The sequence below is a fragment of the Spea bombifrons genome, chromosome 5 (assembly GCF_027358695.1).
Source record: "Spea bombifrons isolate aSpeBom1 chromosome 5, aSpeBom1.2.pri, whole genome shotgun sequence".
Classification (NCBI taxonomy): domain Eukaryota; kingdom Metazoa; phylum Chordata; class Amphibia; order Anura; family Pelobatidae; genus Spea; species Spea bombifrons.
The window spans coordinates 29,517,553-29,531,095 of record NC_071091.1 but is presented as its reverse complement, the minus strand read 5'-3'; the positions used below and the strand labels follow the sequence as shown (position 1 = coordinate 29,531,095).

At 36.9% G+C, this 13,543-nt stretch overlaps 1 protein-coding gene across 2 annotated transcripts; it reads right to left on the bottom strand.

The window, feature by feature from the left end:
• Positions 1-1,192: 1,192 nt before the first annotated feature.
• POMGNT2 (protein O-linked mannose N-acetylglucosaminyltransferase 2 (beta 1,4-)) lies at positions 1,193-8,491 on the bottom strand. Of its 2 annotated transcripts, XM_053467977.1 has the most exons (4): positions 8,393-8,491; positions 7,772-7,889; positions 7,093-7,189; positions 1,193-3,091 (listed from the first exon to the last, which is right to left on the bottom strand). In XM_053467977.1, the coding sequence occupies exon 4, from the start codon at positions 2,997-2,999 to the stop codon at positions 1,263-1,265; it is 1,737 nt and encodes a 578-aa protein (XP_053323952.1). In that variant the 5' UTR covers positions 3,000-3,091; positions 7,093-7,189; positions 7,772-7,889; positions 8,393-8,491; the 3' UTR covers positions 1,193-1,262. The 2 variants fall into 2 exon arrangements, with proteins under 2 accessions (XP_053323952.1, XP_053323951.1); XM_053467976.1 differs by lacking the exon at positions 8,393-8,491 and having other exon boundaries at positions 7,772-8,294.
• Between the last annotated feature and the right edge of the window lie 5,052 nt (positions 8,492-13,543).

Below are 13,543 nucleotides of genomic sequence, written 5' to 3'. Positions count from 1 at the left end.
CTCGAGAGCAGATCGGTGTTTCGTGTGTGTGCATTGCAACTAGACTATGTTTGGGTAACCATTGGAAGGGCACCCCTCCGATTTAAGATTAAGTATTTTAAGGATATGGAATACTGGACTGCTCTAGACAGGATGAAGTCATTGCACAAAATATGGGCTCAATGGCCAAACTCTGGGGGGAAACGTCGCTTTCCTCCACAAAATGCTGAGCCTCATTGAGACAGACTGCCTGGGGACTTTGCCGCCATTCCGGGCTACCATTAAGCGTGTTTACCATAGTTTTTCTCCGCAGCTTCCTAAGAACACTGTACCTTGCTATGTATAACTCTATATAGATAAAGTTTCTGGGGACTCAATGCATTCATAGTTCATACAACAATGATTTATATAGAGTTCCTATTGGCCCTGTTTTTGTACTATGTAATGTATTAGTTTCCGTGATATGACTGTATTTTACGATGGAATGTATACCAATAAAATTATGAATAAGAAAAAAAAAAGAGCATAAAGGAAAAAAAATCCTTAATCAAGGAATCTCATGGAAATCAGTTCCTGTAAATTTCGGGGGAAACATTCATTTAAACCATGGCAATGTATCTGGAAGTCGTCTAAAGAAACTAAACACACACACTAAATGTAACATTCTTGAATAATATTAAAGGGATGCTTAATATTATTACAAAGAAATAAATAAGAATTTTATTTTCTGATAAATACAAACAGGTATCATGTATATGTTTGAATTACAATATCCCACCCAACTGTCATAATTAAAAAAAACACACTGAACATAGTGCTGTTCATTTGCCACCTAAAATTGTATATGATTTTGTGAAAAATCCTCCCTTTAGTGTACTTAACACTTGGTTGTTTTTCATTATTACATGACCTTCACGTTTTAGTGTTAAGATATAAGGGACACGTTTTGCGTTAGTTTATACTGAATTCCTGGAGTAAGAACCTATACATATACATTTTGCCCATATGAATACAAAGTGCTACATATATATATATATATATATATATATATATATATATACACGCATACACATACATTATATACAACTGGGTTTCTTCATCTTGGCTAAACATCACTGAACTACTTTAAAAATAAATTTAATTTTAAACACAATAGTGAACTACATTGTTTACAATATGTTGTAAGAATACAGAAACACTGCAAAAAAAACTTTCTGCATGTGCAGCTTTTGCACTCTAAGATGAAACCAGTTCACACTTCAAACCAAGCTTGTCTTTTGCCGTTACGTGCTGCACATCAGAACTTCTGCAAAAGGTCCAAGGAGGGTTTTATTGAAAATGCATCGGATCCAAACAAGGTAAGTAGTGGATGGTTTAATATTTTCAGAAAACGTGTGGTTCTGGTGAGAAAGGATATAAGGCATATACGAGTTTTCGCCTTGTTCCTGTATCCATACTTCATATTTAACATCTCTGACTTTCAAGTATTTAAGATTCCAGGGAATCTGCCAGGACACAGACAGCTTGGCTGCAGTGGCACCTTGGACGGATGCCTGGCATCTTGCTTCTCTAACTTTCCCCGGATACAGGCCATTAACCCACCTTTGCTTTCTAAAAGCAAGTTTTGTTTTCACGACATTTCGTATGGCTTCGATGAGTGAAGGAATGTCCACCGTTGTGTCCTGATATATACGGAAGAGCCACTCTGCATTGCGACAGCACAGATGACGGGGCACTTCTTTATTTTTCATGATGCGTTCCTGGTCCGCTGCATTCAGATGGGCGATGCCACCTTGTTCCCATGGTCTATTAGGATATGTAATAGTATTCTCCTCTTTAGTGTTTTGCCAGGCAACATACTGGAGTTCCATACCTGGAAGCATTGCTAGTGTTTTGTATGGTGTATAATGTTCAGGATTTACTGCATAAGGAAAGAGCTCTACAACAACAGCCCCTTTTGGCAGAAAAAGGGATGTGACCAATTGTGCTCCATGCATACTGACAAGCATTGATGCGTTGCTAACTAAGCGCACAATATCTGTAAATGAATGCTCTTCAAGAGAAACAGTTATTGTTTTCATCTGGAACTCCTGTGCGAGAGCGACAAGAAGCTCGGCCTCGTTTACAATAAGTCGGTTAAGCGTTCGACTAAATAAGACTATGTAATCCTCAGCAGAGCTTTGCTCTGAACTGATGTTAAACTTTTCCATCATGAATTTGGCAAAGTGTCTAATTTCATTCCCCGATACCAAAATGTTTGCTTTTGGCCCTTGTGGTTGGACAAATCCATATTGATACCATGTGGTGAGCTTTGTTAAGCCCACATAAGATTTGGTAAAGCAGAGAAGCCTACCAAGATTCTTTAGCTGCTCCTTTAGGAGGGGCTGTTTATTGCTCAAGAGCTTGTACAGGTCAAAATACTGTCCTTCACTCCAGCCTTCCATGAAGAAAAGTCGGGATTCCAGGTATAAGTCTGGAAACTGTTGCATTGTGTAGAAAATGGGAAGAAGGTCGTCGTGGAAAACATGCATCACGTTGTCGGGATTAAACCTGTTCATAATGAGTGCAACATCTGGCACAAAAACAGGTTTAGGCATAAATTTTAATGCGGCAGCTGGAAGCTCTACAAAATTGAAATATTGAGTATTGTGGTCATCTACTGAAGACAGGTCTAGCAAAGCAGGCTGGAAGCGCCTAGAACCTAAATTAGGTAACATGATCGAAGAGTTGCTATGAAAGAAGACAAACTCTTCCGCTTCCGTGGAATAACAGAGTGACTCAAAGCGACACACGCGGTCTGTATGCATCCGGCCTGTACACACCATTCTAGTGCCATCCTCCACTAAAGCATACAGCGCCGCTTGATAGTCAATATGAACCTGAGACAGCTCTTGAGATTGACGAGTGAGGTCCAGTTCTTCCTCAATGATAGAGTATTGCTCCCATAGCTTAACGTACTTCCATAACACTGCTGCCAAGATTGATACAAGCAGGGCATTGAAGACTGCAGATATGTTCATTTTGTAGCTGCACTGTATTAAGACCACCACGGAGGAACCCAGAGAAAATGACTGTCATTATTAATTCAGCTGAACATAGCAGAAGGTGGTATCTAAAAACAAAAAAATATATATATATTTAAAATTAGAATACAAGCAAGCATAGAAAATATACAATACGCAAATGCACTGCAAAGAACAATAAAGAAAAAGAGGGAAAATTACCTACCAATTAAAGGTCATAGTTTGAAAGGGAAGAATAATACACAAACATGTTACAGTAGAGTCTGGACAGAAATATGTTGAGGAAAATGTTAAACGATGAGAATGATAGAGTCAATAAGAACAATACGGTTATGGGGTTTATTCACTAAGGCGACAGTATGCCCCCCCGCATAATTGTGGTTTCTACGTCACTATTCATTATGAAGACTCAACGCCAGTGAGTGACTCCTGCAGGAAGAGCTTGGGTGGCCCCATATATCGTCAGTCTCGTCACACATTGACTTATACAGGACCAGCTAAGCTTGTCATTGTTAGCCGTCGAAACCAAAATTCTCCTGCTAACTCTTCATTCATTGAAGAAACCCCTATCTGTAACGGCTCTGGTGAACAAAGGTCTCTCCATTCAGCAATATTAGACGTTTAAGCTTTAAGCTTAATTTAAGCTAAACATAAAAGCAATGGGATACGCATGAATAAACTACCATATGCCTATAAGCAGCACAGAATGTTTTAAACGTGTTGTGTGTTTCTTAATTTGCCCAACTTTTTTCTGAAGGTAGTATTGTCTCTAAAATCTCTCTGCACATCTGAATTCAGTTATGCCTTTTGCAACTGAACGTTACTATGGCAAACAAAAAAGAGTAATAAAAGGGAATATACATTTTTAAAATCACTGTGAATTTAACTGTATTAACGGTGAATTATTCATTTGTATAACATGCTATGCTTCCAGTGGATGGTTTAATGTAGTTTTGTTTTGAAGTACCCTACAGTAGAATAAAAAAATAATAAAGCTAAAAAATAGGGGGGGGGGTAGTTTTAGATGGCCCACAAGTCATATTAGATACCATGGATTAACAAAGAATACAGCACAATACTGAACACAAGTCTACAGCCTTTGGAACACCACCCTGTGGTTTAAAGTAGATCTGTAATTTCCCTCCCAAAATCATTTACAGTCCTGTAAGCTAAATAACTGTTTGGTAATAGTCTTTAGTGATTAATATATACAAAAATAGACTCCTTGTAGACTGGATCTATATGGTTACCTATACCATTACAGGTCCTGTCCTACCTCTTCTGCCAAACACTTTGAGACTAAATGCAGCTTTAGAAAAATAATTCCTGCTGAATGCATATATCCTTTCCAGAGATAATTTTATAATCGTGTGAAATATTTCCTCATTCAGATTTTTTGACTGAGAACATTTTCTAGGCATACGACACAAAAGGCATAGATGAGCTGTTGCCATATACACTGAAATAGGGTTCCTAAAATGTTACATATATATAGTACATAAGCTTGAAGAAAGACCTAATTCCATCAAGTTCAACCTAACCTTCCTATTGTTGATCCAAAAGAAGGCAAAAAACCCTAATTAAGCTAATTTGAATTCTGCCATTAGGGGGAAAAAAATCCTTCTTGACTCCAAAAGGTAATCGGATTTCTCCTTGGATCAAAAAGCTCTAAAATATTAATTCTATTTCTAGCCCTATATGTCATGACTTTCTAAAAAATATCCAGACCCCTTTTGAAGGCATCCCTTGGCAGTGAATTCCATACCGCTCTTCCAGTCTCAGAGGGTGACCTCTTGTTCTTTGTATATTTCTGTTAATGAACAGGTCACTGAAGAGCCCTTTATATTAGCCCTGCCTATATTTATATAATGTTATCATATCTTCTAAGACGACGTTTTTCCAGTGTATATAATGTTAACTTTTTTAGTCTCTCTTCTGTGATTATTGCTTGTGATACCCGAATTGTCCCCAAAGCAAATACATAGAGGGATTCTGCCGAAACATATCTCCTGCTGCTTGTGCCCACGTTGTGTACTCACTGCCAGTCAGCTCCTGGAGGTAAGGTCCCTCTCTTGGCATGTACAGAAAGCTCTCACATTGATTTCTCTGGCACAAAAATTGGACCATGAAGGGGATATTGCACTGCAGCCCATCATGGCGTCCCCATTGCAAATGCATGGAAGGACTTTGCAGAATCACTCCTCCTTTGCCTCCTTCCTCAAAAGGATCCTTCATGGGATACTGAGGTGTCCATTAAATATAAAATTACAGATTTGCTAAGATATATTTGTTTAACTTAACTATTTTAACTATTAAATTAACATAAAGCACTCTGCTAATGTTTTATCTAAATATGAACATCACATATCTCGATCTTATTGCTGAAGATTGGTTCAGCCAGTTTTAGTAAGAGTGGGGCGAGAAGATCAATTAAGATATTGTTAATTATGCCGCATTAAAATAGATATCCCTACTTCCATGATATGAATGTTTAAACTAAATATCTCCAAAACAATGACACTGATGACAAACAAAATGTACAAGCTATAGTACGTTTTAGTTATGCTAAACGATGTCACAGCAATGGTTTCTAGGCGTGCAAGGTGTGCATTTAAAGAACGTAACATTTTATCGTTAGCTACTTGGTATCCAAAATATCGTATTAAGACTTCTAACCAAGCAAGAGGAGGAATAATGCGGCACATAGGCAGTAAAGCATTTAAGATATCTTGTGGGTTCCAAGCATGTCCCCCTCCTCCAACACATGTTCATATATTAATGCACTCTTTGCAGCCTAATATAATATTCAGCATGCCTGGAGTCGCATTACAATCCTCATCGTGTAATACTACATGAGCTTGGTTAATGATAGATGAGATAAAGTATTAGCTGAACGGGTAAAATAAAGCTTGATCTTACATACAGTATTTTTCTAACCTCATCAACGGATTTCTTACAAAAGTAAAGAATTTGTTAACTCTATACGTACAGATTATACGGCTGGATTGCTGAGAACCAATGTAAAGTATACCAAATTATTTTCATTAGTGCTTTGCACAGAAAATAATTATTTTTTGCTATTTGTTTTTTTTTATTGGTTTCAAAATTTGTTTGAGTGCATATATGGAATCTATTTATTGCACTCCTCTATGTGTCAGAGTTCCCGTCGTTCACAGTTTTACGTAATTGTTTAACCCAATAAAAATGGAGGTGTAGTTGGATTAATCATTATTCAATGAATGCACTAGGAATTAAAAAAGGGCAATTCTGGTGCTAAAAAGGTAGAAGTAGCACAGCAATAATGGAAACCAATGGAATGCCTAGTAATCTACCAAATATTAATTCTACTAAAATGTTTGCTTACCCTAAAAGTTTTAGATTTTTACTGTAAGAAGTTATGACTATTTAGACCAAGGAAGGGGCGGCCACTGACGCCTATGGCAGATGGACATCTATAATGCTCAGTGAGTGCCATGTTGTGGACTACCACTGTATAGACACTAAATCAGCGCAGCTTTAAAACGTAACACAAACCTGATCTCCCTCCCAAGAAACTGTGGAGGACCCAACAAAAAGGCTGGCTGACTATTATGGGAGTTGCGGTAGGCATAGTAAATAAATTCACACAAACCCCCCCCCCCCCGACAAAGCGTTAGAAGCTCTTCTTCCTATGTAAGCTCAGTACAGATTCCCAGCAGCTTTGGCCAGTAATGATATACCCCATTAAGCTTCTCATAAGTGGGGGGCAAAGAGCAAATTAGACTATGAAAGATTTACAAAGTAAACAAATTTGTTTCAATGTAACCTTGCATTTTTTCCATCTATTGTGAAACACAAAAGCAAATTACAATAATATTGACCATGCAATCACAATCCTATCGTACAGCACCAATCATAAACAAAATTGGGCTCTGGGCTATTGCATGTGTCACCGTACTGGCACAATCTGATGTGGCCAGAACTATTTTAAAGTAAAAACGTCCCATTAAAATGAATTAAGTTACACACACGAAGAAAATAAAACTATGAAACCCTGGCAGGGACCGTACGAAGCTGAGCGAACGTTCTCAAAGCTGTCATTAATACTCACCAGAAGGGTTGGATGCACATGGCTCTGCTACATCTGCAGATTTACGATTGTGAGACTGCCAAGGCTGGGAGATTACAAGCAGGCACAGATCATGTTGCTGGAAAAAAAAAAAAAGAGAGAAAATGTTATTCTGAGTTTCCTTCCCTGTCCCTCGGCTATAGAAAATGGATGAAGGGAACTCCTATTGTCCCTTATCTCATTGGAGAATTATCAACAAAGCTCTGCGCGCCTGGTTCATTCATATGATAATAGCTGTTTTCAGTGCACCATCTGCAGCCTGAGCTGTCATCCGGCGCTCACCCTCTTTCAACGGAGAGCATACTGAGCATGCTCCGTCTGTCACCGATGTCCTAGTGCTTAAACTGGCTCACCTCGATTTGTTAGCCTCCCAGAGGTCAACGTTTCATGCACTATAATTTGCTGCAGTGCTCCTGAATATCCCCAGAGGGCAAGGAAGATCAAGAGGAAAGAAACGAGGCGGGAAGGCACTCCCCAGTGTCCATCGCCCCCCAAATTATTTATTTTATTTATATAACGCCAACAATTTACGCAGTGTTTCTTAAAATACATATATTCAAAGGGTATGACAAAACTAGAATTGCCAGACTAAGGCAAACCGATACATTTGGTAAAAAGGACTCGGCTCGCAAGCTTACAATCTATGCAGGTTGTTAATTACCTGTGAAGGTAACCTTAATTTTGTTTTTAATCATTTGATTAAAAACACACGCGGCAATGCGCCAGTCTTCAGGATGCCTGTGAGGTCCAAATTTGATCAGCTGTGAATTATAATCTGCCTGCCATAAAAAAAAATTAAAAGTGATTATTTTTAAACATCAAATGGTCTCAGAAATGAATCCCCTGTTAGAGAATGGAGTATCACAGCCATCTTTATACATTATTCCTATTAAAATGAAAAAAGGAATGAGGAAATCCCATCAGATACGACAATTATACTTTTTTTTCTATTTGAACGTATTCGTTTTCGGAAATAGTCGTAATTAATATCTACTGTATCACTACAAGCTTCAACTAATAGCAAATTTCATAATTTACACATAAAAAGAAAATTGGAACAAAATTATCCTTCCTCATTATTGCTCATAACTCAAAAATTTAATTTAACGGGAAAAGTAAAACACAAACAAATAAATATTCTATGCTGGATAAGAGTCCCCATAGCAGATTCTACCACTTACACTCAACAACCATATTATTAACACAAAAGTCAAAAAATCCAGTGAGGCAAATATGTTTTATAACATATTGTTATTTGAGTATATCATCATTTTATTATCACCTCAAATCCATTATGAACTGCATTATTGATCCTGTGTGATTGTGTATCCCCCTGCAATAAATATGGTCTGTTCCAGCATCTGTTAGTTCCTGATTCTCGATTCCGCCCATCTGTACCGTGACAGCCAATTAAATGTCACTTTACATTTCAAAGTCGTTGTAACGGTTATGTTACGTCTTCACCTAAAGGTTCACAAGCAATCACTGCTCCCAGAGCAGTAGTGTTATTTTGACGAAGTTTTGTGAGAGCTGTGCTGTCTGTTAGTGCTTTATAGATCTTTATAGGTCACAGAGAGCTAATAGATTTTCCACACAGACCTTAACCCTCATATTAAGTATTTATATATATATGTTTATATATATATATTTATATATATATATATATTATACAGTACAGTGTGAATAGTCATGCAGTTAAAAAGATACAGCTGCGTGGGGCCGTGGTGCCAAATTGAAATAGTTCATAGCAGAGTACAGAGTCCAAGAAAACTATGGTACAAAATGCCATAGCAACTACGATAGGATAGGTACAATGAAATTATTGTAATGTACCTGGATGTGACATCATAATGCAACAAGGTTTGAATGTGTATGATGTACATATAGTGTGAGATCACAGTGCAGTAACGGTACCTACATCGTTTTAGCACTTAAGTAGCCCTAAAATGCGCCACTAGATGGAATGGATACATTTTTTTCCTGTTTGTGCAAATTTTTTGTGCTTTTTTTTTTTTTATAATCAACCGAACCTATGTACCTCAATCAAAACAAAACATAGGCTTTCAGGTTCTAAAGCAACATCTCAAGACGATTATGTGACAAAATCACACAATGAGAAAGCATGATTTTGTGTACAGGTTAAACTAAGCAGTACCGGTATACATGTATAATAATAAATCATCTTGTGAGCAGAAACTTTATATTATCTGTTTATTTTCCCTCCCCAGTAAGTACTGGAAGGGAGTGCATTCAGAACAACTGCAGAAAAAAAAGTTCTGATGCTATCTTGTATGCAGCTCAGGTTCCTTAAGGTAAAATAGACAATTCATTCTAAAAACATATTAGCGAAACAGTTACTCTGAACAGAACACAGAAACTATAGCTAGTTCTGCTAAATGAATTCGGTTATGGTAACAATTGCTTTTGGGTGCCCCGTAAGGCTTGCTGCTTGGTTGATGTTACACCAGGAAGCCATGTGATTAGGCATTCTATACCCATGAAAGTGTAAAGCCTTTTTTTTGTGGCAATAAGCTTGTCAATAAGCTGTCAGTTTAGGCTGATCGTGTCAGACAAATATACATAGTTTGTTGTTTCGTTATTGCATTATAGGAATTACCGGTATATACAAAAGATATGTGTTTTAATATACACATTCAAACCAGAATAACAATAACATAAAACAGGTCTTAATGTATTCAGGATCAAGAACTACAAGCCATATCAGAATTATGGTAAATTCTTGAACGCAATTGATCTCCATCAATTACAACCATTTTGATTAAACTGCCAGTCCTCATTTTAGGATATCTTAAAATTCTGGCCTGCAGTTTGACACCCCTGTCCAAGAACAGTTTTATCTTGTCATATTAATGCTTCAGCACAAAAAGCCAACTCTGTCCTCAAAGAAGCTCATTGGATACTCACATCCTTAAACCTTTCTGAGATCTGTTCAGAATGCCTATGAATTAGTCCACTGGGGCCACATTTGAACCAAATTAAGATTATATCACTGATTATATATATATATATATATATATATATATATATTTATATATATATATATATATATATATATATATATATATATATAGCTTCAAGGTGGTAACCAGAATTGAAACATTTTACTCCATTTTTTGCTAAACAAGTGCACTGTAGTCATTTGAAATTCATTTTATCACTTCATTTGATGATAATGTTTTTTATTGTCTTTACGCATCTCGTACAAACAGATGAAACAGCTTTGTTAAATTGTAACGGCTTCAGCAATTGTCTGCATGAGGTCATTTGTTAGATCTGTGGGCATTAATGCAACATGAAATAATTATTTAATCATTTAACGTTGTGCACAGTGAGGCAATATGCCCAGTGTCCATATCGAGTTCTCCCAATGAAGGTTTCACGCTGGCTCAATCATCCTTGCGATTAAATATATATCACAAGTGATCTTCTTTTTTCTTCAAACAATAATGATTGTTATAGCAAATTGCTAAACTGATGCAGAACTAAGACAGCTGTCATGTCCTTCTTCGATACAAAAAGCTCCTTATCACATTATTATTATCATCTCATTATTATAGTAATCTCAGTATCCATCTCGAAAGTACCGTGGAAACTTTTATTTCTAGAGAAAAATACCTATTACATTGTTCTCTGAAAACAGATGTTAGGCTTTTATAGAAGAACAAAATCTCTAATGTGGATTTCTGGTATCAGGACCGGTAGCGCTTCGAATTCTGTGATGCTCAGCCAAATACAGGCATGATCTCTCCGGATTAAAGCTGAACATTGTTCACTTCAGAGTGAACCAGCTGACCAGCCGAGGTATATTAATCCTCTATCGGGATAGCTTCCGGATAGGAACCCAAAAGTCTCAATGTTCTGGATTTGTCTAATTGAAAATACATTCTGTGGAGTTGAACATTAGTATACATTATACAGGGATGAATGAATTGTGGAACTAGCGAGTGACAACCCTTCGTAATGTTTAGTGAAGTCAAAATTTTATAACCACAGCTCTTGAATTAGTGAATAAACCTAAAAGAATGGTCCAGCTTGCACAAGCCACTTATGTTGCATCCAGTAGGTGTCAGTATAGCTCTCTTGAAGTTAATGTGTGTATCTTTTAGCTGCCTATCTTAAAGAATTGCGGGTGAATAAATATTAATTTTACCTCCCTAAAATGAATATATAGTCATTAATATGTACAAATAAAACTATCTTTATGTTTTAGTTTTTTTTTATTGCTAGGAGAAAGAGGGAAACAATGGCAAATATGTGGTTCCATAGTGTGATTTGCATTTATCAATTTCTTCCACTAGTCTGCTTTTAAAAATACCAGAAAAGTGGCAACGTAAATGTAACTGGTACAGTGCAAAGTTAAATCATCCTTGGCACTTTAAGGCCAGGGGCCAATAACTATGCAGTGGCACTTTCACGATTGTGATCGCTCTCCCAGTCTAATTAATGTAGGTGGATCAGAGGAGATGTTTTGGGTTTTTTTGTGTTGATGGTGTAATTTTTTTTGTTGCATTTGAGGGAAAGATGGGGTTACCTGTTCTCACGTATAGTTGAAATGTTCTTAACATATACATATCTTGTTGTTCCATTTGCAACAAAAAAATAAAGTTTTCAAAAGCAAATTTAGTTTATTCTTTAATGAATAAGCTGTACTTTTATTTCAAGCATACTTTTATATACACTGCATTTCATGTTCCCAGTGTAAATAAAATAAAATAAAAAATCTGAACATTTCAATTTTTTTTCTGATTTTTTCCATGACTTCAAAATTTCTAGAAAATTGACATCTCTATTCTCATTACACACAAACCCCACATAGTCCTCAGTTTATGAAGGGCAGAAAGATCATGAAACGAGTGCCTTACGGGTGGTTAAGAGTGAGAATATTTGCAATAAAAAAAACGTGCATGCACTGATAGTTAATAGGAAATAAACAACAGGTCACAGTGTATTCTAATAATAATTATGAATGAATGTGCCTTCACTGCAGTTCACGCTCCCTGTTGCCGCTGTGACCCCTGCAGACTCCTATGGACATCTTCCAGAATTTTTGTTTTCTTTTTGAACTATATGTCACAGTAAGTAGTGGCATCTTCCACAGCAAGAAGACAAAAAGCTAAAATGTGCATTCAATTCCTTTGAACCCGAACTAGCATTAGGCTGGTCTGGCCAACAGAACCAGTAATAAAGCAGCCCAAAGAAAGCAAACGCTAAATGTACTTACTACTATATGGTCGTCTCCAGGTCATATTTATGAAAAGGGAATGTATAGAAAACATCTATCTCTTTAGAATCTCTTTACTACATTATGGGAACATGTGCATTAAAAATAACTTTATTTTGCAAGGAACTAGTAGTATATATGGCAATTAACAACTGGTTAGTAAAAAAAAAGTACTTTTGTGAATATTTCTTCACCTGCCATAATTTTACATGCATAATATGAGATTTTTCAGAAAAGGAATCCTTAGTGCTCTCTTGATCTCACACTAGCAAAACTTTCAATCGTCTTCCTTTGAGGACTATTATTATTATTATTATTATTATTATCTTTTATTTATATAGCGCCAACAATGTATGCAGCGCTTAATACAGTACATATATTCAAGGGGAATGACAAGACTAGAATTGACAGACTAAGACAAACCGATACATTAGGTGGAGAGAGCCCTGCTCGCAAGCTTACAATCTTGAGGGCTATAGTTGGTGTCCTCTTGGGTTGCTGGGTCTTCTGGTTTTCAGTGTCCTCTTACACCTAACCTGGTACTCCCACTGGTATCTCCCTCACCCATCCAAACATTGCCTTTAGTGCACTATACCAGTGGAGGTACTGCACACAAGTCCACTTACAGCATTGCAGTACTACTTGAGTGAGCTGCAGGCCTACAGTGTGAGTGGAAGTGGAAGTGCAGTCTGTACTCGGTCCCAGTTCTTAGGTCCCAGTTCTCATGCATATGTATTGATTTTCTAAAGTTCCAGAATTCCTTTCAGTTTCTACTTCAGTTTTCTACTGATGTACTGATATAACCTTCATGAAAATACATAATCCTTCCTTTGGTAAAAATGAAATAAAATAGGCAGACTGTCAAGGATGTCTTTCTTTAATTAAATTGGAAGCGACTTGTCCATTTTAATCAGGCTTTTGTAGGAATATACTGGCAGTGCTTCTGCCACAGCCAGACATCAGACATAATCACCATAATAATGGACTTTTTACATTTGCAAGTAGATCTCCCCAGCTGATTGCCGATATATAATTTTATATGCAAGATAAGAAAGTTCAGAGGACTGATGACAGCACATCCTTGTCATTGCCTCAGACCAGCCACTCAATGTATTTCTGGTTATATTAAAACCAATATATCTTGCCCCTTTTCTTACTCTAACACATCTTTATGATACTTATCAACTGACT

Excerpts from the sequence above, each read along its gene's own strand:
- POMGNT2 (XM_053467977.1), bottom strand. The coding sequence starts at position 2,999 with ATGAACATATCTGCAGTCTTCAATGCCCTGCTTGTATCAATCTTGGCA.